The sequence below is a fragment of the Delphinus delphis genome, chromosome 13 (genome assembly GCF_949987515.2).
Source record: "Delphinus delphis chromosome 13, mDelDel1.2, whole genome shotgun sequence".
NCBI classification, from domain to species: domain Eukaryota; kingdom Metazoa; phylum Chordata; class Mammalia; order Artiodactyla; family Delphinidae; genus Delphinus; species Delphinus delphis.
The window spans coordinates 29,946,319-29,972,714 of NC_082695.1; the positions used below are offsets into that span (position 1 = coordinate 29,946,319).

The following is a 26,396-nucleotide window of genomic DNA, read 5'->3' on the forward strand; positions in this document are numbered from 1 at the left end:
TATGGTTAAAGATGGGAGAGCAAAATGTATTTGAAATTTGACAGAATTTTTACTTCACAATAACCTAATATTACTGATAAAAGTGAAGGGGCAGTTGAAAATGGGTAATGTTGAAATAACTGTTAATTAGCTTATGGAATAATGTGTTCATAGTTAGCCAAAGACAGCAGATGACCAAAATGGTGCTCTTAAGTTCTGACATGGCACTTACTGTTGCAAGTTGCTAAGTTACAAGCAAGGTGTACACAGATGGAAATGAACAAATAATATAAAAAGTCTATGTAGATAGACAGGAGATTCATATTTTATTTCTCCAGTGACATATTTACAGTTGAATATAAATTAAAGGCCTGCTTGCACACCAAAGCCAGGTCCGTTAGGTGGTTCAGTCAAAGAGGTAAGACCTCCAGCTGGCTCACATGAGAAGCGTCCACTCCTGAAAGGAAAAGTAACATTAAATTGACTGCTAATGGTTACCATTTATAACTGTTACCTCACAAGAGCTCAGTTAAGTAACTATTTCTCCTCAGAAAACTAGCATGGATTATTTAATCCAAACATTACAACTGCCGCAAGATTTTCTCTTCCTAAGTTTAAATATAAAAACTGACATAAAAATATGAAATATGAAAAATATAAAAATAATACTAATACTAGTTCCCACTTACTGAGCAGTGTACATACATCACTGGCTCATTAAATCTTTACAACAATACCATGAGACAAGGGACACTGGCCAAAATATTTTACAGATACAGAAACCAAGGCTTGGGATGATGCAGCATCTGCCTAAAGATCATAGCTAAGAACTACAGCAAAATAACCTAGCCCCAGAGGACATTTTTAAAAAGCATGTTTTAATAAACTAGAGCACTACATTTATTCTTTTTATATTTGAATTTTATTTTGACTGAGATCCACTGTCGCAGGGAATACACAGTTACACACTGTATTTGGAAACAAAAACTGGATTCCTTGAGAGATCTGAAGATTTGGGAGGATGTCCCTTAGAAGCAGTAAAGACAAAATCCGTTTGTATTTTTGTTTTTAAAGGCTAAATTATTCATATTAATTTTTCAAAAACAGGTTCCAGATCAGGGTGGCTACCATAGCCACAGAGAAAACATGAACAGGTCCTCCTATAGTTCTATGAAGGGAGGCAGTGCAGAGGTAAATGAACCTGTCTTTTCACCACCACACATACTTCCCAGGTAATCGTTCAGGCTCAACCTCTGCCCTGTCTGACCTCTGTTGCTAGAGCCTAGCTCAGCACCTATTCCTGTTTCACTCTTCTATTCCCTGGCTTTGCTCATTTACCTTGTTCCTGCCACAGATTTCAGCTGAAGAACTTATTCAATTAAATCATTTTATTCCCTCTGGCTTTGCCCTTCACATTCTGTCATCAATCTTATAAGTCTATTTTTAGAGCCCTAGAAAATCATTCGTTGAGGGGACAGGAAAATGACACCACATAGTCATTTATAAGATCTTTTAAGCTATTACATTACAAAATCCAAGTAACTAAGTAGTGTATTATAATAAAGAATACCTACAAAGTCAGAAATTAGTTAATATATTTGCATTATAGGTTCCCTATGAAAACCAGGTAAAAAAGCAGTTACTGTACTGTTACAGCCTAAAATTAAAGTTTTAGGGTAAGTAGCAAAATGATATTTAGCTTTAATAAACAGTATTTCGCTTTGTAATTTTTTTTTTATGTCAACTGGCAGCACAGGTACCCTTGCTGCTCTTTGACTACCACTGAAATAATGAAATTGATCAATTTTGGAGGACCTTTCTTCTCCTTTACTCTTGTGGTTTAAGCTCAGCTACCCTCTTTATCAACACAAAGGATCAACTTAGGAAGATTAAAAAACTGAAGTTTCTGGAACAGTAAATAGAATTAATCATGTATACTGCATGAGCTTTTCACATGCAGATTATGGAATTTCATATGAGAAAGGAACTTTAAGAATAATCTGGTCCAGTTTCCTAAAGTTTGTTCCACGAAATTACCATCCCATAACATGCTTTAGGGGAAAAAAAGGGGTTCCAGTCCTCTGTTATGCCTGCCTGCAAACTTTCCCCTGCCCCCACCCACATTAAAATACTACAAAGACTGTAAAATACTCCAGTAAAGCCTACAAACTTGGTTTAATCTACTAATCATGTAACTTTCCCCCTCACTTTATCTATTAACATGCTTCAGAACCCTAGAGAGCCCATGATCTAGCCCCACCCATTCACCCGACAGCCACAATTTACACCCAGATTTTCACGTAATAAAAAACAAAAAATGATTTCCCCGATATGCTTAAAATACCATCTATTAATTACTTTGTTCTCTTCATTACAATTCAAAAGGTAAGTCTGGTTTTTTAGCCATTCCAACACTACTTGCACAGTAATCATTTTAACTCATTTGCATTCTAGAAAACTTGGCCTTTCTGTACATTTTTTATGGCTTAAAAAAAGTACTTCTTGGACTTCCTTGGTGGCACAGTAGTTGAGAATCTGCCTGCCAATGCAGGGGACATGGGTTCGAGCCCTGTTCTGGGAAGATCCCACATGCCGCGGAGCAACTAGGTCCGTGAGCCACACCTACTGAGCCTGCGCTCTAGAGCCCACGTGCCCTAGAGCCCGTGCTCTGCAACAAGAGAAGCCACGGCAATGAGAAGCCCGTGCACCGCAATGAAGAGCAGCCCCAGCTATGAAGAGCAGCCCCAGCTTGTGCAACTAGAGAAAGCCCACACATAGCAACGAAGACCCCACGCAGCCAAAAATAAATTTAAAAAAAGAATCTCTAGCACACAAATATTTATAAATGTCAAAAGAAAGAATGTTGTCTTACCATCAGTTTTTTTCTTTCTAGCCATCATTTACCAAAATAATAAAGCAGTTTTGAACCACAAAGAGAGATCTTTACCAATTTTGGCCAGAGTACACCTGATAGTGGTACTCAAATCAGTTACCACTGAACCAGTTTAATTTCTCTAATTACTCAAAGACTCACAACTAGCACCTCTTTCAAATATTTAAGCAGAGGGCTTTATTATAAAAATACTAATAAAAAAGCAGTAGTCAGCTTTGGTTAATTTAAAGAACAGCTATAACTATTTTGGTTACTGCTGTCATCACAGTCTCTCTCAATAGCCAAGAAATTAACTTGGGGAAGTTCTTATTTTCATATGCTGGGAAGACATTCTGAATTACCATGTCCAGATACACTCTTTACATATACCACTGATGGATGCTCTGCAATTACTGAAAACTAAATAGATTTATCTCGGCTATTTATTTATTAAAAAAAATTTCTTTTTGGCTGCACCGCATGGCAAGCAGGATCTTAGTCCCCTGACCACCTGTGCCCCATGCAGTGGAAGCGCAGAGTCCTAACCACTGAACTACCAGGGAATTCCCTATATTAGCTTTTTAAATAAGAGGTGTACGTAGGAAATAAAAATAGGTTGAGAAACCAGTAATTCTTTTTTTTTTTTTTTTTTTTGCGGTACGCGGGCCTCTCACTGTTGGGGCCTCTCCCGTTGCGGAGCACAGGCTCCGGACGCGCATGCTCAGCACGCGCAGGCTCAGCAGCCATGGCTCACGGGCCCAGCCACTCCAAGGCACGTGGGCTCTTCCTGCACCGGGGCACGAACCTGTGTCCCCTGCATCGGCAGGCGGACTCTCAACCACTGCACCACCAGGGAAGCCCCGAGAAACCAGTAATTCTTAAAGTCTTTGGCTCAAATCTAGAACACCGTCAAAAAAATCACCAATATTGAAGAACTATTTACAGTTACTGATAAAGCACCATCCCTATTATTATTAGATGTCGAAAGTGCTTTACTGTGGTACTTAGTTCCTGTTTATTAATGTTAAAATACAATGTTATAGTATCTCCTGTACTGAAAACAACAACAAACTCTTAATTTCACCCCTGGTAATCTCATCCAGACATGGCTTTAAATACCATCTATAATAACTAATGAATCCCCAATTCATATTTCCAGCCCTAATGTATTCCCTAAATCCCAAGCTCGTATCTAAACTTCCAGCACTCTACCATGGATGTCTAAGTAGGCATCTCAAACATGCTAAGTAGCATGTCCAAAACAAAGTGACTTTTCTTCCCCAAACTTGCCCTACCCCAAATCTTCTTCATTTTAGTTAAAGGAATCACTGACGTGCTCAGACTAAAAAGCTAGAAATCATTCGTAATTCCTCTGTCCTACAACATCCACTAAATTTTAAACTATTCTTTCCACAGCAACTACGACAATAATTTTAAAAAGATCACGCATATCATTCCCTACTGAAAACACTCCAACAGCTTTTTATACTTAGGATTCAACCCAAATTGCTTACCTGGGCCTCTACCTACCTCTCCGACCTCTTCACCACTTTCCTCCTTGATCACTCACTTCAACCATACTGTCATCTTACTTTTCCTCCAGGAACTTAATACCTCCTCTTTCCTCCCCCTCTGCAACACTGTTCCTCCAGCTCTTTACATGGTTCCTTTGGGCTTATCATTCAGGTCATTAATTCACCACCTCAGAAAGGCCTCACCTGACTACATTTACCTCCAGTCATCCTCCATCCCCTAACCTGTTTATTTTCCTCCTAGCATTTATTATTCAGGTATTGCACTAGTTGTCTCTCTCCATCACTAGAATATAAAATATATGACAACTTTACCTTGTTCATAATTTGTATGCACAACCTAAAACAGTGACTGGCACACAGCACACATCCAGAAACATTTGTGAAACAAATGAATGCTGAGGGAATACAATAAAGTAGACAAAGCAACTATCTGTCTGTTTGTGTGGCAGGAGATTTAATGCTGGATTAATGTTGTCATCGATAGATCACAAAGTTCACAAGAAAGGACGGAGGAGGGTCTAAAGCTCCAAAAGTATGACTACAGAATTACAAACAATACCTAATGAGAAAAAAAGGGGACATTTAAAGAAACCAAGTGGATTTCACAAGGAAATGGGCACCTGAGATATTAAAACAAAGTACCCCAAAGTTGAAAGAAGTATTATGGGTTTAAGTACAAACAAAAGAGTAGCACGAACTTATTTTAAAACATCTGAGTCCTAAAAACAAGCTAAAGTTTGTGAAAAATATTATGAACTTTTGTTTCTGGGCAAGGGGCGGCTACAGTTGAAGCAAGGATAAGTAAGGGACAGGACCAGTGGCTAAGAGAAATATTGTAATGTTAAATGACAAAAGGTTTCACTTCCGTAGCCTCCATAAAGGAGACTAATTCTTCACAGTGGAAATGTTTTATTCCTAAAAAAATGTTTTCAGTGTAGCCCAAGTAAGTGAGGAACTAGGAAGAGAATGCCAAACCTCTTTAAGCAAATTCAAGTGTTGAAAGAATTGTATGTTTTTTAGGGACCAACTTGCCTTTACTAAACTTAAGTTATCCTGAACTGACCTCTTTTTCTTATTAGGTAGGGTTATTAGTCGGCCAGAACAATGAGGGAGTAATTCTCAGTACTTCTTACAGACTACAGAACCGTGCATACCCTCTTGACCTAGTAATTCAACCTCAGGGAATCGTTTGTAACAAAAAGAAGGAAAATATATTTTAAAACAGGGTAATAAAGAGCACATCATAGTTCTCGCAATACATTAGAATACTATATGGCCTTTAAAACCTATATATATATTGAGACAAGGAAAATTTTATATAACATAAGCAGAAAAAATACAAAGGGACTATAACTGTATAAAACCATGCAAACATTGCTAGTATTAAGAGAGAATTTTAAGTAATGTGAACACTTAGATAAGGAATAGGGGTTTGTTTAGCAGCAAAAGTTCAGGTTCATAACTGAATGAGGAGTAATTAGTAGTTATTAATTACTGCAGTTAGTAACATAACTGCAGGATCGGAGTAGCCTGGATAAAACAATGTTTAAGTTGAAAAAAGATCTAGGCATTCTAACTGACTGTAAGTACAATTTAATGGTGTAATGTATCTGAAGTAAGAATTGATGTAATTAGGCTGCATTATTATAAGCATGATGTCTGGAATAAAGAAGACAGTCCCACAATGCCCCACATGCTAAGTACATATCTCAAATACTGTGATTAGTTTAAGTGTCACATTAAGAAACTCATTTCCAACCAGAAGACCTGCCAAGGAGGGAGACCAAAACTATGTCATATAAGGAAAAACAATGAAACAACTGTGAATATTAAATCTGAGAAAAGATATGGGAAAGATGAGATAGCTATTTCAAGTAACTAAAGAGCTGGCATTTGGAAGAGATATAAAAATTATCTTGTGTTTGTTCAAAGGACAGAACCTTTGGACCTTTAGGTGGAAATCAGAGGGAAGACAGACTTTGGGTCAAATCCTGGCAGTATGAACTTTTAAACAATGAAATAGATTTCTATTTGCAGTACATTTCCCTTCTTTATAACATCCAGATGGATGATTATCTGATAGGGTTTTAGATGATTATCTGATAGGGTATAGGGTTTTAGATGGGGGAAAAAATCATTGCTTTAAATGATAAGTTGATTTAGATAGTATTCAAGGCTCCTGAAAACTCCTGTGGACTTAGGTTTTAAAATTTTAAAATTAAGTCTACATGAAAGACTAATGTAGGTTAAGCCATTAAAATTTATTAAAAAGAAATAAAAGGATACCTTGGCCCAGGTTTTGGGATTTTGCCAGCCTTGAGTTCATCAATAATTTCTTCAATATCCTTAGGTGTCAGATCCTCCTAGAAAAAAAAGTAAAATAGTCAAATATTAAAATTACATCCTACCTCAAAATCAGTGTAAATCCCTAATAACAGTTTACTGTCTGTCTCAGCTCACAAGTTAGTTACCAAGGCAGCAACAACTGAGTAACTCCTATACATAGTCTGTCCTGCTAAATGCAATAGCAATAGGAGCTGCAGCTGAAGAGGCAGCACAGAGCAGCGCTTTGAAGGGAGATAGTTCTGCATTTGAGCTGAAGTCCCAACACTTACTAGCCAGCAATCTGAGAGAAATTACTCGGCTTCCCCAAATTTGTTTCTTCATTCATAAACTGACTTCAGAGCGTTTTGAGGATTAAAAGAGAAAATAAATAAAATAGAACACTGCCATGCAGATGCTCAACAAATGCTATGTCCTTGAAGAATCAGTGAGATGCAAATAGTAATTAGCACCAGCAGTCATAAAAAGTAGATGCCTAATATCTGTCCCTAAGCTAATGATCTAGTACCCTAGTGATATCTTCTTTATTTCCCAGGTGAAATTCATCCTGTTGCAAACTTCACTTAATTTTCAAAGGAAAAAGTAAAAAACTTATTTTGGACACATTTATTTTAATAAATCCTGACCCTCCAATCCCCGTTTCAACCAGAACAGCTTTGTATTTTGTACACTATGCACCTGTGTAAAATTCTTACCTCAAGGGTTCTGTTATTTAAAATAACAAATACAATTAAAACACATAGACACACTCCTACCCCTGGCTGCACCCTAGGTTTAGTCAAAAGACAGTCAAAACAGAATGGGGCAAGATTAAACTAATAAAAGTGCCTAAACTACATTATATCCCCTCTACCCCTCCCAAACTGTTACGTACTTAAGAAAATGTTTTTAGGACCCTGGTACTATGCTAGAGAAATCATGATTCAGTACTGTATATTCAATGCCTGGCCTCATAGAAGCCCTTTAATATAGAATAAACATTTATAAAAATAAGAACTGCTTAGGGTGCAACAGATGCTCAGAACCTCAAAACTAGAAGCAATCTTTAAACTCACCTAATGATTTTATCTCCCCCAACTCTTTATTATGAAAATTTGAAAAGTATACATGAATAACCATATTCCTTACCATATCTGAATTATGTACACATATGCCTTTTGGTTTTGTTTTGTTTGTGTTTTTTTTTTGGCTGTACATTTAAAAGCAAGTTGCAGACATCATGACACTTCACCCCTAATAAACACAGCGGGCGGGCATCTCCTAAGAACTTTTTTTTTTTTTTGGCCTCACTGCACAGCTTGTGGGATCTTAGTTCCCTGACCAGGGACTGTACCCAGGCCACAGCAGTAAAAGCCCAGAGTCCTGACCACTGGACCGCCAGGGAACTCCCAGAACATTTTTAAATGTTCTTAAGTAACACAATGTCATTACCACACCCAATTAACTAACAATAATTCCTTAATAAAATCAAATGTCAAGACCATATTCAAAGCTACCCAACCATCCTCAAAATGTATTTAATATTTCTCTCTAATCGGTATCCAATCACAGTTTATGTGACTATTTCATTTTATCCACTGGTCAGCTGAGATCCATAAAAGTTAACTGCCTCAGGCTTCCCAGGTGGCGCAGTGGTTAAGAATCCGCCTGCCAAGATTGGCAGGGAACACCGGTTCGAGCCCTGGTCCGGGAACATGCCACATGCCACAGAGCAACTAACCCCGTGGGCCACGACTACTGAGCCCGTGCTCTAGAGCCCATGTGCCACAACTACCGAAGCCCACACGCCTAGAGCCCGTGGTCCACAAGAGAAGCTACCGCAGTGAGAAGCCCACACACCGCAACGAAGAGTAGTCCCCACTCGATGCAACTAAGGAAAGCCCGCGTGCAGCAACGAAGACCCAAGGCAGCCAAAAATAAATAAATAATAATAAAACAGTTAACTGCCTCACCAAAGACCATACCACTACTCACTGAATCTCTTGCATAAATCCACAGTCTACTATATTTAGACTTACAGTGCTTCATATAAAGCCTTGACTGTCTACTTCCTGATTAAATTAAGATCCTCACGATTATGAGTAAATTGCAGAAGTGTGGGAAAAGGGTACGTTATTGCCATATTTTTAAAGGAATTTTTTTTTTTAAGTATGAGAAAGAGAAGGGAAGAAATTTGAATCACCATCATTAAAATGAAGAAAACCCCTATAGGTAATAAAAACATCCTAGAAATGTAAAATGCCAAAGAAGTCCAATTTCACCTTCATTAAAAAAAAAAAATTGTAGATTTCCATTACAGGCATTATGGCAGTCCAGCTATCCTGACTGAATGTCCTATTGTAACAACTAACAATGCTGGATAAAATTTTTTTAAAAACTTTAAAATTTTATCAATATCAAGGCACTGACAAGAAAAAAATACCCAGAGGCCAAAAACTCAATGAAAACTTAGGGAGACAGTGGAACAGCAAAAAACCGTGGCTTCAGAGTTTCATAGCCTAGAGGGGCAAGGGACAAATCTCCAGGACACAGGAGGTCATCCAAACCACATAAAGCTGAGACCCCCCCAAAAACTCTACCCTCAATATAAGGGAAAACTAGAAATTAAAACTGTCCCCCAAAACAACCCTGCTACTCTGGAACTTACACTTTAGGGGAAGAAGAAGGGAGGATTTAAGAAGAGGGGATTTCTTTTGGGCCAGTAGTATTTCCAGGAGCAAGAGAGAAGCAAAGTCAATCCCTTCTTGAAGTATCTACCTTCGACACAGGTCTTAAAAGAATTTCCATAAACAAACTTCTAAGAATTATGAACTAACAAGATATTATGAATGACAGCCATGATATAATTAGGGTAGCAAGCAATTAAAAAAAGATAACTAGAAAACTCCGTACACTTGGATATTAAGAACACTTCTCAAAAACACAGGTCAAAGAAGAAATCAAAATGCAAATTTAAAAATATTTAGAACTAAATGATAAAAATATTACTTACCAAAACTTGTAATGGGACTTCCCTGGTGGTCCAGTGGTTAAGAATACACCTTCCAATGTGGGGGACACAGGTTCGATCCCTGGTTGGGGAACTAAGATCTCACATGGTGCAAGGCAACTAAGCCTGTGCGCCACAACTACAGAGCCCACACACTCTGGAGCCCATGCCACTAGAGAGCCCATGCGCTGCAACTACTGAGCCCACTAGCTCTGGAGCCTGTGCGCCACAACTAGAGAGAAGCCCACACACCACAACAAAAGATCCCACAGGCCATAACCAAGACCCAACACAGCCAAAAATAAATAAATAAATAAATATTTAAAAAAAAAAAAAGAACTTGTGAGGGGCTTCCCTGGTGGCTCAGTGGTTAAGAAGCCGCCTGCCAATGCAAGAGACACAGGTTCGAGCCCTGGTCTGGGAAGATCCCACATGCCGCGGAGCAACTAGGCCCATGCGCCACAACTATGAGCCTGTGCTCTAGAGCCCACGAGCCACAACTACTGAGCCCGTGCACATAGAGCCCGTGCTCCACGACAAGAGAAACCACCGCAATGAGAAGCCCACACACCGCAACAAAGAGTAGCCCCTACTCAACAAAACTAGAGAAAGCCCGCACAGCAACGAAGACCCAACATACCCATAAATAAATAAACAAACAAAATAACTTCCTTTAAAAAAAAAAAACTTCTGAGATCTGGCTAAAGCAGTTCTTAGAGGTATGATACAATCTCTGTCAAATTTTTAAAACACAATATAGTATTATTAGCAAGCCTAGATACATACATTTTGAAAGTTTAAAAAACATGTACAGGAAAAACACACTAAATTTATGATAGTGGTTATCTCTGGGAATGAAAGGAAAAGAACAGGATTTTGAATGGGGGTGGGGGAGGTTTACCCTCACCTATAGTTGATTTCTGCATATAATAATGATAAAAACTGTAATACCTAAAGCAAGTGTGGCAAAATATTATTATCTATTAAGCCTTGGTGGTTATTTTTTGTATTTATATGTAAATTATTAAATTTTTCATTATTTAAAAGATTTTTTAAAATTTATTTATTTACTTTTGGCCACGTTGGGTCTTTCTTGCTGTGTGCAGGCTTTCTCTAGTTGTGGTGAGCAGGGTCTACTCTTCGTTGCGATGCGCAGGCTTCTCACTGCAGTGGCCTCTCTTGTTGTGAAGCACGGGCTCTAGGCGCACGGGCTTCAGTAGTTGTGGCTCGCAGCCTCAGCAGTTGTGGTGCACAGGCTTAGTTGCTCCACGACACGTGGGATCTTCCCAGACCAGGGCTTGAACCTGTGTCCCCTGCACTGGCAGGCAGATGCTTAACCACTGCTCCACCAGGGAAGCCCTAATGATAATAATTTTTTTAAAACATTCTGGTGGACAACAATGTGGAAGCTAAAACTGACATATTTTATGTAAAGTTTTTCTATTCTTTGATTTTTAATGAAGTTTGGAAACCAGGAAAAAAGAAACCTTCTAGATATTTATGCCAACAGTTTCTTCTAAATGAATAATTCAGAAACCAACATCCACATGACAAGAAACCAAATGTTTAAAATATTTTAAATATAACATCATACAACTTTATATTAAGTAAATACTCACATAGTAGTTGTCATTTATTTGAACCATTGGTGCGTTTACACAGGCCCCTAAACATTCCACTTCTATAAGAGTGAAAAGTTTGTCAGGTGTAGTCTCTCCAACCTTTATTCCTAAAATATAAATAAGCACTGGTAAGGACCAGGTTATATTTTAATTGCAATATAGTTTAAGAACCAAAAAAACCAACATAAAAAGCATATATATATGAAGTATTTACAGAGGCATATAAAAAGTATTCAAGAGCATTAAATTTCTTAAATTAAACTCTGTATAGTTATTATAGAACATTAAAGGATTTAAGTGGACTTGTTCCTTTAAAAACAAATTTCAGAGGACTCATCTCCAGTGTTTGTTGTTACATAACAGTGCATCAGACCCTATTATCTTCATTTTGATCATGATAATTAACCTACTAAAATCAGTCATACTATAACACGGGTAAAGACTCAGAAAACAGCTAATGTCAAAGATTAAGAATGTAAGGAATATAGGTACTCTCATATCTTTAGGGAAGGCATTTTAGCAAAATATAGTAAAATCTGACCCAGCAATTCTACTTCTTGTAAACAACCTCCGTGTATAATTGGACAAGTATGCAAAGACATGTTGTACACATGAAAGTAACTGCAGAATAATTTAACTTATAATAGAAAAATGAGGCACACATTATTATAGCCAAAATCAAGTGCAAAAAGCAAACAGACATATTACATTTATGTATTTAATAATGAAAATAATTAAAACATAAAATCTAAAACTAATATACCTAACTGTTATCAGAATTTGTACCTCGGAGATGGGGGGTGGGTAGGATTTTGAGCAGACTTCACACTTCTGTCTTACATACTTCTATACCCTCCAACTATTTTTACAACATACAAGTAACAACAAAATTAAGAGACACCTCCTTTTACTTCATTTGATATGTAGAGTGATAAATGCAGCAATGGCAGTTTTTTATAGTAAAATGCCCTTTTAATTCTGTGAATGCTACTGTAATAACATCTTTCTTTTTTAAACATCTTTATTGGAGTATAATTGTAATAACATCTTATTCCAAATTTCCCTTCCTGGAGCATTCTTCCTATTCTAGTATCATTTTTGTTTTTAAAATAAATTTATTTATTTATTTTTGGCTGCATTGGCCTTCGTTGCTGCATGCGGGCTTTCTCTAGCTGCCGTGAGTGGGGGCTACTCTTCGTTGTGGTGCTCAGGCTTCTCATTGCGGTGGCTTCTCTTGCTGTGGAGCACAGGCTCTAGGCACGCGGGCTCCAGTAGTTGTGGCACTCAGGCTTCAGCAGTTGTGGCTTACAGGCTCTTAAGCACAGGCTCAGTAGTTGTGGTGCATGGCCTTAGTTGTTCTGCGGCATGTGGGATCTTCCCAGACCAGGACTCGAACCCTGTCCCCTGCGCTGGCAGGCGGATTCTTAACCAATGCGCCACCAGGGAAGTCCTATTCTCATATCTTATTTGTTCCAAGTCTTGTTTGGAAGGATACAAGGATGATATAGTCACTTCTTTATGTGCCACATGCTATCACACAACAAGTGAAACTTAATTTTCTAAACAATGAAACTTTAAAACTTTGAGAAGCTTTTAAAACATACTCAATGGTTAAGGAAGAAAACATTAAAACTCAGCTTTGAGGAGGAGAACTAAAGAATACAAAATAGGAAGCAATAATGGTGGGCAAACACAGTAAGACAAAAATTTACTCGTGAAGTACAGATCCAGTAAGATGGTAAAAGTTTGAAAATAAAGGTAAGAAATAGGTCAAATCTCGAAATACAACTCTATTTTTTCATAAAATTTATAAATATACTGTGTCCCATACCAAGCTTTTTCTGAATGGCCTCCAGTATGCTGTCGGAGTTACGAAGCATGCAAGGCGTAGTAGTGCAGACTTGAACATGATACTTTCCAACTGGCTTTCGATTATACATTGTATAAAAAGTTGCTACTTCATACACCCTCATTGGAGGTACCTGTAAAACTTCTGCAACCTAAAATATTTTAAAATAATATGATTACAATATTTATTAATTGAGCATATTACTTCAATTTGGTAAAAACCAAAAAAGTTCTTCAAAAGCAGAAACTATATCTGTATCTGATATCTGCGAGGCTAAGTCCTTCAATTTTGACACTTAAAAATTATACATATATCCAGGTTTTGACATGAAAAAGGAACTCATTAAATGGCATTTCAAATGACAAATATATTAAACTTTCTCTTATCAGGGATTCTAAAAGAAATTTATTCTCAAAAGACGTCTAATCCTGGCTCACTTGTGCAAGGTTAAAGTAGGTATGCTAAATTTAATTTAGTGATACTAAACCAGGCTTATACGTCTGAATATTTCTCTCAAAATACACACACTGGGGCCTGACCAATGGAATTTTAAGGCCCTGGTGTTTAATTGAAAAAGCTCCCCCAAGCTGCTGCTGTGCACCTCCCTACGCCTTAGTGATGGTTAAGGAAATGATGCATGTGCCTCTGGATTTTGTTTTTGTTGTAAGGTTGGGCTTTCTTTGGGGGGGGGGGAGGGGGACAGTAACATTAAAAATCTCAAAGTGAAAAGAATCTTGATTCTATTCTCTATATGCTATTTCTTGCCTCTCACACATATACAACCAATTCTAAATAGAACAGGACAATATTTTTGAAATGTTCTCACATTAGTTTCTCATTTTTTTTTTTTTTTTTTTTTTTTACGGTACGCGGGCCTCTCACTGTTGCGGCCTCTCCCGTTGCGGAGCACAGACTCCGGACGCGCAGGCTCAGTGGCCATGGCTCACGGGCCTAGCCGCTCTGCGGCATGTGGGATCTTCCTGGACCGGGGCACGAACCCGTGTCCCCTGCATCGTTAGGTGGACTCTCAACCACTGCACCACCAGGGAAGCCCTCTCATTTATTTTATTTTGCTCTGCTAAGCCTGACACTCAGCAAGACTTCCAACAAGCTTACCATTATTAAAAACATAAATTAAAAAAAAAAGTATTTATGATTAGAAACGTATCTAAATCATTATTGAGGAAGTTGGCTATTATAAAAATAATGTAAGGAATTTAGAAAACCCCAAAACATATATGTGATTTACTGGAAAAAAAAGAAAAATAAGCACTTATGTTTACTAAGTATAGTACCAACCAAACTTGCTTTATAACATTTTTCATAGTAAGAAAACAAAAAACTAAAGGTCCACAACAGTGTTAGAGTACTGTACAAAGTAAATAAGAGATCAATGAGCTATATCTAAAATTTGCATCCGGGATTCCATTAGATAAACTGAGGACATTCCTATACTCCAAGAATAGTCTAACCTAATAGTTAGACTTTAGAAAGTGAAAAGGAGAATGAAGTATAGCAGAATCTCTGCAATATTCAGTCAAGTAAAAAAGGCATAGAATTATAAATGATTCAGTCCCAGCTCTATCACTTAGAAATCATAATATAGTAATTGGAAGAGCTCTACCTAGTTCAAAATCATCACTGCAGATGAGGAAATCCAGAGAAAAATCAGATCTCTTAGTTCAAAGTAAAATATGTTTTCCATTATATCACATTGGCTTATTAGTCATGTGATTCTCACAAGAATCAAACAATAATGTAAGGTTTTATATGGCACTTTACTGTAACATAATACCATACAAATGTAGTTGTATTAATAGGATATGAATAAACTTGAAATCTGGATTACTGCTGAAAACACTATTAGGAAAAAATGAATCCTAAAACATGCATGAATATATTAACCATATTTAAATGGGTCACCCATAAGATTTCTGTAGGTTGTGGATTCCAAGCTGCCATAATCAAGTGTCGTAGATACCATGTATTATATGTATTTTTGTTAACACCTATAGCCAAAGATGCAAAATATTAAAAAGATTCACATTAGCTGTGAGCAGATCCTTTTCTCTGCAATTCTAGTGTTTAAGCAGTATATTCATTTTCAGAATATCTTGACAGCAAATTATACACATTTGGGATCTTTTATTATTATTGCCATTTCTCTCAAAGACAGAAAAAAAGAAAGCCTCTTTCACTATAATGCCTTTACTACTTCTTGCAAGGATAAAAAGCTCTACCCTTTCAGTTCTCTGCATTATTAAGGGAACCAACAAAAACATAAATGTAATTTGAGTTATGAAACATATAAATGATTAAAGGGCTTCCAACTCCTGGACTGATATCAATGAATGTCAGAGAAATTTCTACATAAGGAAGTTACTATACACAATCTCTCCTCTTTTTGAACTAACACAAAAATGAAGTACCTTGTTCATAGCAGAGATGGGCAGCCATCCATTCTGTCTTTGGGCTAAATCCAGGACTGGAAGCACAGCTGCTGCTTTATGCCCTTCTGGGTAGTTTTTTACAATTGCCTCTATCCTCTGTATCAAAGAAAAAGCACTTGTTTTTATACATCTGGAAGATACTAAATATTTTGTAAATTAATTAAGTCATACCTTATAGTTTTCCGGTGTGAAATCAAATGGAGTATCTGGGTTATTCTCAGGAGTATCTCTGTGCTACACAAAGGAAAAAAAATGTTTTCCAAAATTATCAAAATTGCCTCAAAAGTGTGAATAACTTTGTACTTTACTACTACTGTTCGTGTAATCTCTTTGCTTTAATTCGAACATGATATATACATCAACCTATCCTTGCATCAAGAAGAATGGCTAAACTAATTATGAAATATAGATCTGATGAGTATGATTACCAAAATATTAGCAGAATTCAAAAATTTAGAAGTTTTCAAAATCATCCTTTATAGGTTATGAGAAGTAGCTTTAGGATCAAAACCCAAAAAAAGCATTATCCAACTTGATTAGAGAATAGGATCTTCTAATGTAATCTAATTACAAAAAATTACCAATTATTGGAAGCCTAATGAAATTAAGACATAAAAATTTTTTTTTTAATTTATTTATTTGGCTGTGCATGCGGGATCTTCGTTGTGGCATGTGGGATTTTTTTTTTTTAATTATTATTTATTTATTTATTTGGTTGCATCGGGTCCATTGAGAAAGGCGGGCTCCTTAGTTGCAGCAGGTGGGCTCCTTAGTTGTGGCATGCATGTGGGATCTAGTGCCTGGACCAGGGATCGAACCTGGGCCCCCTGTACTGGGAGTGTGGAGGCTTAACCACTGAGCCACCAGGGAAGTCCCGGCATGTGGGATCTTTAGTTGCGGCATGCAAACTCTTACTTGCAGCATGTGGGATCTAGTTCCCAGACCAGGGATGGAACCCGGGCCCCCTGCACTGGGAGTGCAGAGCCTTAGCCACTGGACCACAACGGAAGTCCCTAAGACACAAAATACTGAGTGTGAAAATATGTGCATTTTTCCAAAAGAGAGTGTACCAGATTGTCAAAGGGACCTACCTCCAACAACAAAAGCACCATTTCTTCCCCACACAACAGAAACTAGCCAACAGCTAGTTTTCTGTAACAGATACTAGCCAACAGCTAGTTTTCTGTAACAGAAACTAGCCAACAGCTAGTTTTCTGTAACAGAAACTAGCCAACAGCAAGCTTTGTTTCTTCTCCAAAAGAGCAGGCCCTCTTCAAACACTGACAAGAAATGGCATGTCAACAGGAAATCAAATGAGTCACACTGAGATTAACACTTACATCAATTAATGTTTTGTATGTATGGTGAACACAGAACTGAATCCCTTAGTAAGTTAACTCTCAGAGTTCTGTTTTTTCAAGGACATAGAAGAGAAAAAAAGCGGAAACTTTGGACAATGATCTCTAATGTTTTTAGACAAAGATGACAAAATACAAAGCAGGACTCTACTTATTAATAGTATAGCTAACTCATTTATTAAGAGTCAGCCTAAAAATAATTCATTTTCCAAAATGATACCACTAACTCTAAATCAACATACAAGTCCACTAAATTGCCTTTAAACACTAGATTGATTCCTAAAAAATGTACCTTGTCACAGAAAGGGGATACATATCTTAGCCTTTCTGAATTGTGCAACCAAGCTAGGGAATTCATCGACCTCTACCTGTAGTGAAACCCTGGACATGAAAAACATAAAGGCCAACTGCCAATGTGTTCGCCGTATTACTAAAATCTATGAGTTTCAAGCTAGTGCCATTTTGGGATTCCCCAAGTTGCAGCCTCAGAATCTTCACTAGCCAACATGAATGATTTTTAAGAACCTAAAGTGTGACAAGAAATCAGGTTAGGTTCACAGTTATTTCACCAAGGAATAATCTAAATTCTTATTCCCAGAGTTGCGCTGGTATCAATTTAAATTTGAGAGGTTTAGCTGGAACTACACCTCTTGAAATGTAGTGAATTCAATTAGCTATGTTTAAATTCCCACAATGGCCAGCAAATACCAAAGATATGTTGTGTTGTATCCACCCAAATTTCCAACTCCTTCCATTCTGAAGAAATCTAAGTAATTACTTACCACAAATAAGGCTCCTCCAGCTCCATTCTGCACAGCTGTCTTATGCAAATTCCTTACATGTCTTCCCTAAAATTTTAAGAGAGTTTAGTAAATCAAAAGCCTTATGAAATTTTAAGAGCCATAATTTAAAATAATAGAATCAACTGATAGAAGTAGAATATCTTAAGAGATATGGCCTACCACACTACACCATGCCCACCTCTATTGCAGGAGAGATATAAGGAAATGGAGATTCAAAGGTAAGGTTACTGGGCTTCCCTGGTGGTGCAGTGGTTGAGCGTCCGCCTGCCGATGCAGGGGATACGGGTTCGTGCCCAGGTCCGGGAGGATCCCACGTGCCGCAGAGCGGCTGGGCCCGTGGGCCGTGGGCCGTGGGCAGTGGCCGCTAAGCCTGCGCGTCCGGAGCCTGTGCTCCGCAACGGAAGGGGCCGCAGCAGTGAGAGGCCCGCGTACCGCAAAAAAAAAAACAAACAAAAAAAAAACGTAAGGTTACTAACTTGCCTGAGGTAACACGTGAGTCAGTGGAAGAACCAGAATGACAACCTAATCTCCTGAGTCGCATATCCTTTCTCCTACATTCTTTTGGCATGCAATTGCAGAGTTAATGTACCATTAACTTACTGCCTTTCACTTTTGTCTGAATCAAGTTGGATAGCTTTCATTTCATAAACATGTTTTCATTCTGTAAAAATGAGTTGAATGTACACCCCCTTTTCAATTCTTTACTACATTAGTTTAGAAACTCCAGCCATAAAAGTAGTTTCAGAAAGCTTCTTATAACGCTATGCAGATTGACCATACTCAATTGCTTTGGAAGGAATCCATTTGATTACTCTCTATGTTGCATTTCATTTCTCTTTGCCTTATTGCTTCTCCCCCACTTCTACCTTCTCTACCCTCTCCCTGAAAAGCAATTCTACAGTTGTTCAGAAATCCTCCAACTTCTGAGTTCTACTAACCACAGTTGGTAGAACACTGTATTAAACAAAGCATGGAACTGGCAAAGAGCTGGACAATTCAAAGGCAAACATTAACAGACAAGGAAGCAAAAGCAGTGACATAACACAATCACAGATTTAACTCTTCCCTAGATCCAAATAATATTTCAGTTCAAGAAATAAGTTTACACAGAACACTTGCTTTAATTAACAAGAAAAGACCCAGGTACAGAATGTGAAACATAGGTATAAAATATGGGAGTGATAAATATATTCAGGATAATGGGGGGAGGAGGGGAGAATCTGATCAGCTGTGGTACACAAAGGGGCTTCAACTGTGTTGGCTTTGCTTTCTTTCTTAGGCAGCAAGTGGATGGATACACAATGTTTATTATATTCTTTTTGCTTTTTGGTGTCTGAGATATATGATAAAAACTTCCTTTACAATAAATGCAACACACACAACACACACATATTATACATTACATATTATGTAGATAAGAAAAATATTTCTTAAAAATAATGACATAGGGCTTCCCTGGTGGCGCAGTGGTTGAAAGTCCGCCTGCCGATGCAGAGGACACGGGTTTGTGCCCCAGTCCAGGAAGATCCCACATGCCGCGGAGCGGCTAGGCCCGTGAGCCATGGCTGCTGAGCCTGCGCATCCAGAGCCTGTGCTCCGCAACGGGAGAGGCCACAACAGTGAGAGGCCCGCGTACCGCAAAAAAAAAAAAAAAAGAAAGACATAGAAAGAGGTGTTTGTGGCACAATCATAACTGGAAAATATCAAGGTTAAACAAAACAAACAGAAAAGCATAAACTACCATCCCAATATATTCAATATAGACATTAATGAAAATACTAGATGGCCTTAACAATTAAAAGTGCTTATCTGTTATTATGATAACAAGATTACAAGGGACTCTTATTTTATATTTTGTTTCTTATATTTTTCTCTATTTTCTAGGTTTCTTTTAACATGAATTGACAAATTGAAAAAAAAATTCTTATTTAAAACAAAACGTTCATCAAGTACAAAATGAAACATCTACTGTTAATTCTCTTTCCAATTTCCCAGTATATCAAAATAAACACCACCAATCTCTAAGTTAGAACAGCTTCAGTTTTGATCCTTTCCTCATTATTCCAGGATATGTCACATACCTTACTTAAAAATATACAGATAATCTTGAAAATTGGTCTTGAGCCCTTGCATACTGGAAAATCTATCACTCTCTGGCTGACCTGTAACTCTGCATATGCACGTGAATTTACACACACACATATTCTCTCTCTCTCCCCAAAATAGAGTGTTTTAAAGTCCAAATCCTTGAAGACAGACTACATACTGATTGAGAACAGTCAGGAAAAAGTAGTTAAGTTACAGAAAGAAAAGCTGGAGTTTCAGATGATGATGACGATTTTTTTTAATGGAAGATTTGGGTTTAGATCACCATGCTGCCACTTGCTAACGTGTAACCTTCCACAAGTCACTTAAATTTTAAAAAGATGTTGGGGGTAGGAGTTCATTAATTAATTTATTTATTTTTGCTGTGTTGGGTCTTCGTTTCTGTGCGAGGGCTTTCTCTAGTTGTGGCAAGCGGGGGCCACTCTTCATCGCAGTGCGCAGGCCTCTCACTATTGCGGCCTCTCCTGTTGTGGAGCACAGGCTGCAGACACGCAGGCTCAGTAGTTGTGGTTCACAGGCCTAGTTGCTCAGCGGCACGTGGGATCCTCCCACACCAGGGCTCGAACCCGTGTCCCCTGCATTAGCAGGCAGATTCTCAATCACTGCGCCACCAGGGAAGCACCACTTAATTTTTTTGTGTCAATTTCTGTATCTGTAAAAACAGGGATATATACTTATTCAAGTATTTTGAGGTTCAAATAGTCAGGTACTATATAACCTTATCTCTGAAGATACTATAAACCTGTTAAAGCGTTACTACATCTGCCTAGCTGATATGGGGATAAAACATTTAATAGCTGAACAATGGAAGATTTAAACTGCATTTTGAGAACTGTGCTGTGTTAGCTAACTAACACAGAGTCACTGTCACTACTTGCCTGCTGTAAGTCTTCTCCCTTCCTTCTTAAACCCTGAAAAAGCTAGAATTGAAACCCACTATTAATTCTTCACTATCAAATTATATTCTTGTTTATGAAAAAAAAGTTTCTTGAATTTTCATTTGGAGTTCAGTGAATTCAACTGGAATTCACTGAAGTATAGACATTTTTAGAGTCTAATGAGAAACTATAGACTCCAGTCTAGTGAAAAGCCTAGACTCTAGTCTAAGGAGGGGGGAAAATTCAGCTTACTCTTCAAATCAGTCCCGCCTAATTAAGTTGTTCTTTTCCAGTTCTAAGACGATTTCGTCCTAGAATGCTTCTTTCTTCTAAAAGTGAAACTGAATTCAAATGGCCCATTAAGTAGGGAAAAGACTACTTATAATTCAAATTTTTTTTAAATTTAAGTCTAGTTGATTTACAATATTATGTTTCAGGTGCACAACATAGTGATTCACTATATATATATATACACACACATATATATATATATTTTTTTCCGGTACGGCCATGGTTCACAGGCTTAGCCGCTCTGCGGCATGTGGGATCTTCCTGGACCGGGGCACAAACCCGTGTCCCATACATCGGCAGGCGGACTCTCAATCACTGCGCCACCAGGGAATCCCTATATTTTTAAAGTTATAAAATATTGGCTATATTCCCTATGCTGTACAATAATATATCCTTGCAGCCTATTTATTTTATATATAGTAGTTGTAACTCTTAATCCCCGACCTCCATCTTGCCCCTCCCCTCTATAATTCAAACTTTTAACATCTTATTTATTCCTTTATTGAAAATGCCTGATGTGGATATTATAATGAATGTAGTAAAATAGGTGAAGTTCCTAAAGATATCAAAAAACAGGGCAGCTTTGAAAACGGCCACGTGATAACTTGCTATGAATGAGTAATAGTGTATGCCCAGCTGAAAAACAAATGAGGGCTAATATTTATCAGTTTACCTTCATTATTTTGCTTGCTTTTGTTTTATAAACAAATTGAGCCCTTTCTCTACTATTTTGAAGAAATCACCTTTGACATTAAGTTGCTAAAATTCTGTGTTAATGTATATATATTTAGGTTTTCCGTAAGAACAGAAGAGCTGCATTTACTGTTTTTAAAAAAAAAACACATAGCATATATAGGGAGACAGATTAGAAATGAAAAGGCCTGCCTCCCTTGGCTCACAAAATCCCCACATAGGTATTATCATCATCCCTTGTTTTGCAGATATGGAAACTAAGGCTCAAAGAAGGAAAGAAAAGAACTTTCACTAGATCACACAGCTAAATCCATGAAAAGTCAAACACAGGTTTTTCTGACTTGAGGACATGCCGTCTAAACTAAACCACTAAACCACTAAACCTAAGTTTTGTAATATTTTCAAATATACATAGGAGAATTTTACAAATGTTCTCCAAATAAACTTGCATCAATAGTTTAACTAAAAATGTTAATTTGGATTAAAGAAATATAAGTGATTTTACTAGCATTGTGAGAGAATTATCAAGTAAAATTTGGCCAAATTTTATATTATAGAAAAGCTAAAACGAACAACTCAGGTATTAAAGGAGCATTACAGATTAAGATAACCATATTAATGGTCACAATATTCGTGATTACTTTCAGCCATCTTGCCCATAAATTAAACAAAGCATTCTTTACATATCTAAAATCCAGTATGGATACCAATAACTCTCCAATGTCCTAAGAAGAAGAATACTTCATAGAAATGAAATGTCCAAACATCATTTCAGTCAGTCTCACCTTCACCAATTACTATAACCTTAGGGAGGCTGCTCTGCTTCTCAGCACCTCTCACTGTTGTGGCCTCTCCTGTTGCGGAGCACAGGCTCCGGCGCGCAGGCCCAGCGGCCATGGCTCACGGGCCCAGCCGCTCCGCGGCATGTGGGATCTTCCCGGACCGGGGCACGAACCCGTGTCCCCTGCATCGGCAAGCGGACTCTCAACCACTGCGCCACCAGGGAAGCCCTAGCATACTATTTTTATCCTTACACTGGAGACTGAGTTCACATCTCCAATATAAAGATCTGAGTTTGTAGTGTGCAATAGTGACCTACTGAACCTCCGTGTTTAAACTTAAAATGTGTTCATTTTCTCTTTCCCCTAAACTGTTTACGGCTGTGGCAGGCAAGAATAATGGTGCCCCAAAGATACCCACATCCTGATCCTGGGAAGCTGTGAATGTTAGTATACACAGCAAAAGAGGACTACAGTTGCAGATGGAATTAACGTTGCTAATCAGTTGATCCAAAAATAGGGAGATTTTCTGGATTATCAGGGTGGGCCCAAGGGCTCTTAAAACAGCAGAGGAGTGAGCAAAGTTAGAGCAGGGTCAGAATGGTATGTGAGAGCTTGACCTGCCCTTGCTGGCTTTGAAGATGGAAGGGGGCTATGGACCAACAAAGAAGGGCACCTTCTAGAAGCTAGAAAAGCCAAGGAAACAGGTTCTCCCCTAGAATCTCCAGAAAAGAAGGTAGCTCTACCAACACCCTGGTTTTAGCCGAGTAAGACCCATGTCAGACTTTTAATCTACACAATCATAAGATAATAAATTGGTGTATGTCACCAAATTTGTGGTAACTTGTTACAGGAGCAATAAAAAACTAATAATAAATGCCCTCTAATCTCACTTTTCCTCCTCCCTCCCTCCCTTCCTTCCTCCCTCTCTTTCTTTCTAAAGAACTGGGTTAATGTCCTAGAGCCAAAATGTAGATACTGCAAAATAAATGGAATCTCTAATGGAATGGGAAAACATTTCATTCTACAAACCTTAAAATTTAGGAAGAAAAATGCCACCAAAGAACATTCTACTTCTAGTACGGCTGAGTAGATTATTATCAGGCCAAACCACTGGGTAACAACTATAAACTCTGGACAAAATATTTTTTAAAAAATTAAAAACCAAAAATCTTTCTGAAGGCACTGAAGAACAACCAAATGCAGGCAGACACATGAAGGGAGTCTAGACTTAGAAGAAGCCAATAAGGGTTCTTTTTTTTTTTCTTTACATCTTTTACTGTGAAGGCAGGCCCCAGTCTATCCCATGCTGGGCAGCTAAAACTCCAAGAGAAAACCTGCAGCCCTAATGTCTTGAAGTACCACAGGAGAGGCTGGGACAACCACAGGAGAGGCATAGGCAAGTGGGAAATCCCAGAAAAGGAAAAGCCAGAGTGGAGAAGCCCCCAATTCTGTGGCTAACTCCAAACATGCATGCACACAGGGCAGACTCCAAACAGCCCAGCTAAAAGAACTGAACCAATATTTGAGCCGCTGTCCACAACGGAGCCAGACTGCAGTTCAAGTTAATTGCCTGCCTGCAACAACTACAACAAAATACTCTTTGGAGGAATTTAAAAAATCTAGAGCCTCTATGACATCATTCACAATGTCCAGGATACAATCCAGAATCACTCAACATAAAACAACAAAAAAGGAAAACAACCCATTTTCAAGAAAAAAGACAATGGAGATTACCAAACAATAATTTCAAAACTGCTACAACAGTGCTTAAGGACAGAAAGAAAAAAATCTTCAGTAAGTGAAAAGACAGAAATAGAAACTATAAAAAAGGAACCAAATTAAAATTCTAAAACTGAAAACACAATCCTTGAAAATGCCACCACAACTCTCTCACCCCTACGAAACTAATTAGTGGCTTGGGAGAGAGGCATGATGAGTTGTAAAATGGTGTCAACATTACAGAAAACTTTGGGCAATTACTAAAGGAAAGATGGAAATAAACTTATTTTGAGTAGCTATTGCTCCATATTTCATAATTTTTAGGCAATTCTTGACAATCGGTCAATAAGGTATTACTGCACTTTACAGGAAAAAAAATAGAGCTCAAGGAGATTAAGAAATATGGCTCAAGGTCACACAATTAGTGTCTTCCCCTAGACACAGTACTAAATTCTGGATATTTTTAAAGCAATGACGAGCTGAATAAAATCCTGTGGCTGAAGAAATTGGCAGCTGGCTAATAAAGCAGCAATTATAACAAAATAAGCAATTTCTTTGAAAATGTAAATGATTTCCTCAAAGGTTTCTCTTTTAGGAAAGGAACTTTATTGGTGAGACCACTTTACTCACATCTTTCCTGACTTTTGCTAGATCATTCTGATATCCCACTATTTGTAAAAGGCTAGAAGGGCCTGGTTAGAAGGGCAGTCACGGAATGTCACCTGTCATTATTATTATCCACATTGTTACCTGGAGCCCAGCAGGTAACAGTAGAACCTCAAGCGTTTATTGAAGACCAAACTCTGCAAATTGGAATACTCCCACTTGACAGCCGAGGACACCAGGTGAGAACAATAAGAGCCCAAAAGTGGAAAGACGGTGCACCCACCATCCAAACTCAGGTCTCCCTGCAAGGCCCTGAGCTCATCCTCCGCTACTGCGCGCCACCGCCCTCCCTTCTACCGAGAACTGATTCAACCTTTGTATGTTACTGCTGGGGGAAAGGCTGCTTTCCTTCCGGTAAATGCCCCGCCGTCATCCTCGTCATTTCTGGAACACGCTCTGTTAAGTTAGTGCGAACGGGTGTTTCACCCCGATTGTAAATGTCCTTTCTAGAGACGGGCTTGGATGTCAGGAGCGCGAGCGGCCCCGACGTCCTCCGGGTGCTGGACGCGGTGACGCCATCACTCGGCCAACTTCCCCACCTGCCAAGGGCAGTGCTGCTAGGGGACCCTGGGGCCGCCCCGCGCAGAGACTCGGCCTGCTAGGCGGGCGGGGGTCCCGGCACCGCCCTCCCGCCTCCCGTCCAGAAGGAGGCCTCGCGCCCGCCGCAGCCGCACCGCCGACCCCCTCGCTCCACGGCGACGCGGCCTCCCTGAGGAGTGCGAAGGCCGCGGTGTCCTTGCCGCCGCCCGGGGTCCCGTCCGGGGCCCTGGGCTCCCGCGTGCCCGCTGCAACAGGAGGCGCGGAGAGAGGGGGAGGGCGGCGGCGGCGCCCGCGCTCATTCGAGCCTCCTTACCCACTGGGCGGCGAAGCCGGCCGCACGGGCCCGAAGCGCCGCGGAGAGGAACATGGCAGGCCTAACTGCGGGCCTTTGGGCCACGCCAGGTACAGTCCCGAGCGCCCGGCACGCAGAGCGTGCGCGCCCCCGAGCCCACCCCGCGCGCCCAGGGCGGCAGGGGCGTGCGGGGGCGGCTGGGGCCAATGGGCAGAGACTTCCGGGGCAGGGGCGGTGCCAGGGCCCGCCGGCGCCCTAGAAGGCGGGTTCCGCGGGCTGCGCCCGGGGCCTCCGCCTTGAAAGGAGATGTCCACGGGCAGCGCCTTGAGCTCTGCCGACCCAGGTTTTTGGGGTGAGCCTCCCTCCTGGAGCCTTAGGAGGATTTAACCGCCTCCTTTTTGATTGTGGTTGCCTAAAAAGAATTTCCGTTCCGTTCCCCTATAAATCGTATGTTACGAATTGCAGTATTGAAGATACAGGGGCTGCCCCCCAGTGAGCTGGGCATAGACACCAAATGCCTTGGTTCCCGTTGTTTTGCTTTAGAGGTGCGTGCCTACGTATTTAGGGACGAAATAATATGATGTCTGGAATTTGCTCCAGAGTAAGGGCCGTGAGTGACGACTGCCTGA

At 39.3% G+C, this 26,396-nt stretch overlaps 1 protein-coding gene across 1 annotated transcript; it reads right to left on the reverse strand.

The window, feature by feature from the left end:
* Positions 1 to 264: 264 nt before the first annotated feature.
* On the reverse strand, positions 265 to 25,943 carry NDUFV2 (NADH:ubiquinone oxidoreductase core subunit V2). The gene is made up of 8 exons (XM_060028682.1): positions 25,789 to 25,943; positions 17,780 to 17,845; positions 15,811 to 15,873; positions 15,619 to 15,735; positions 13,172 to 13,340; positions 11,338 to 11,447; positions 6,673 to 6,749; positions 265 to 436 (listed from the first exon to the last, which is right to left on the reverse strand). The coding sequence occupies exons 1-8, from the start codon at positions 25,840 to 25,842 to the stop codon at positions 343 to 345; spliced, it is 750 nt and encodes a 249-aa protein (XP_059884665.1). The 5' UTR covers positions 25,843 to 25,943; the 3' UTR covers positions 265 to 342.
* Positions 25,944 to 26,396: the final 453 nt, after the last annotated feature.

Excerpts from the sequence above, each read along its gene's own strand:
- NDUFV2 (XM_060028682.1), bottom strand. The coding sequence starts at position 25,842 with ATGTTCCTCTCCGCGGCGCTTCGGGCCCGTGCGGCCGGCTTCGCCGCC. Across the intron at positions 11,448-13,171 it reads GGCCATTCAGAAAAAGCTTG|GAATAAAGGTTGGAGAGACT; the intron begins GTATGGGACACA and ends TTTATATTTTAG. Across the intron at positions 437-6,672 it reads ATCCCAAAACCTGGGCCAAG|GAGTGGACGCTTCTCATGTG; the intron begins GTATCCTTTTAT and ends TTTTCCTTTCAG.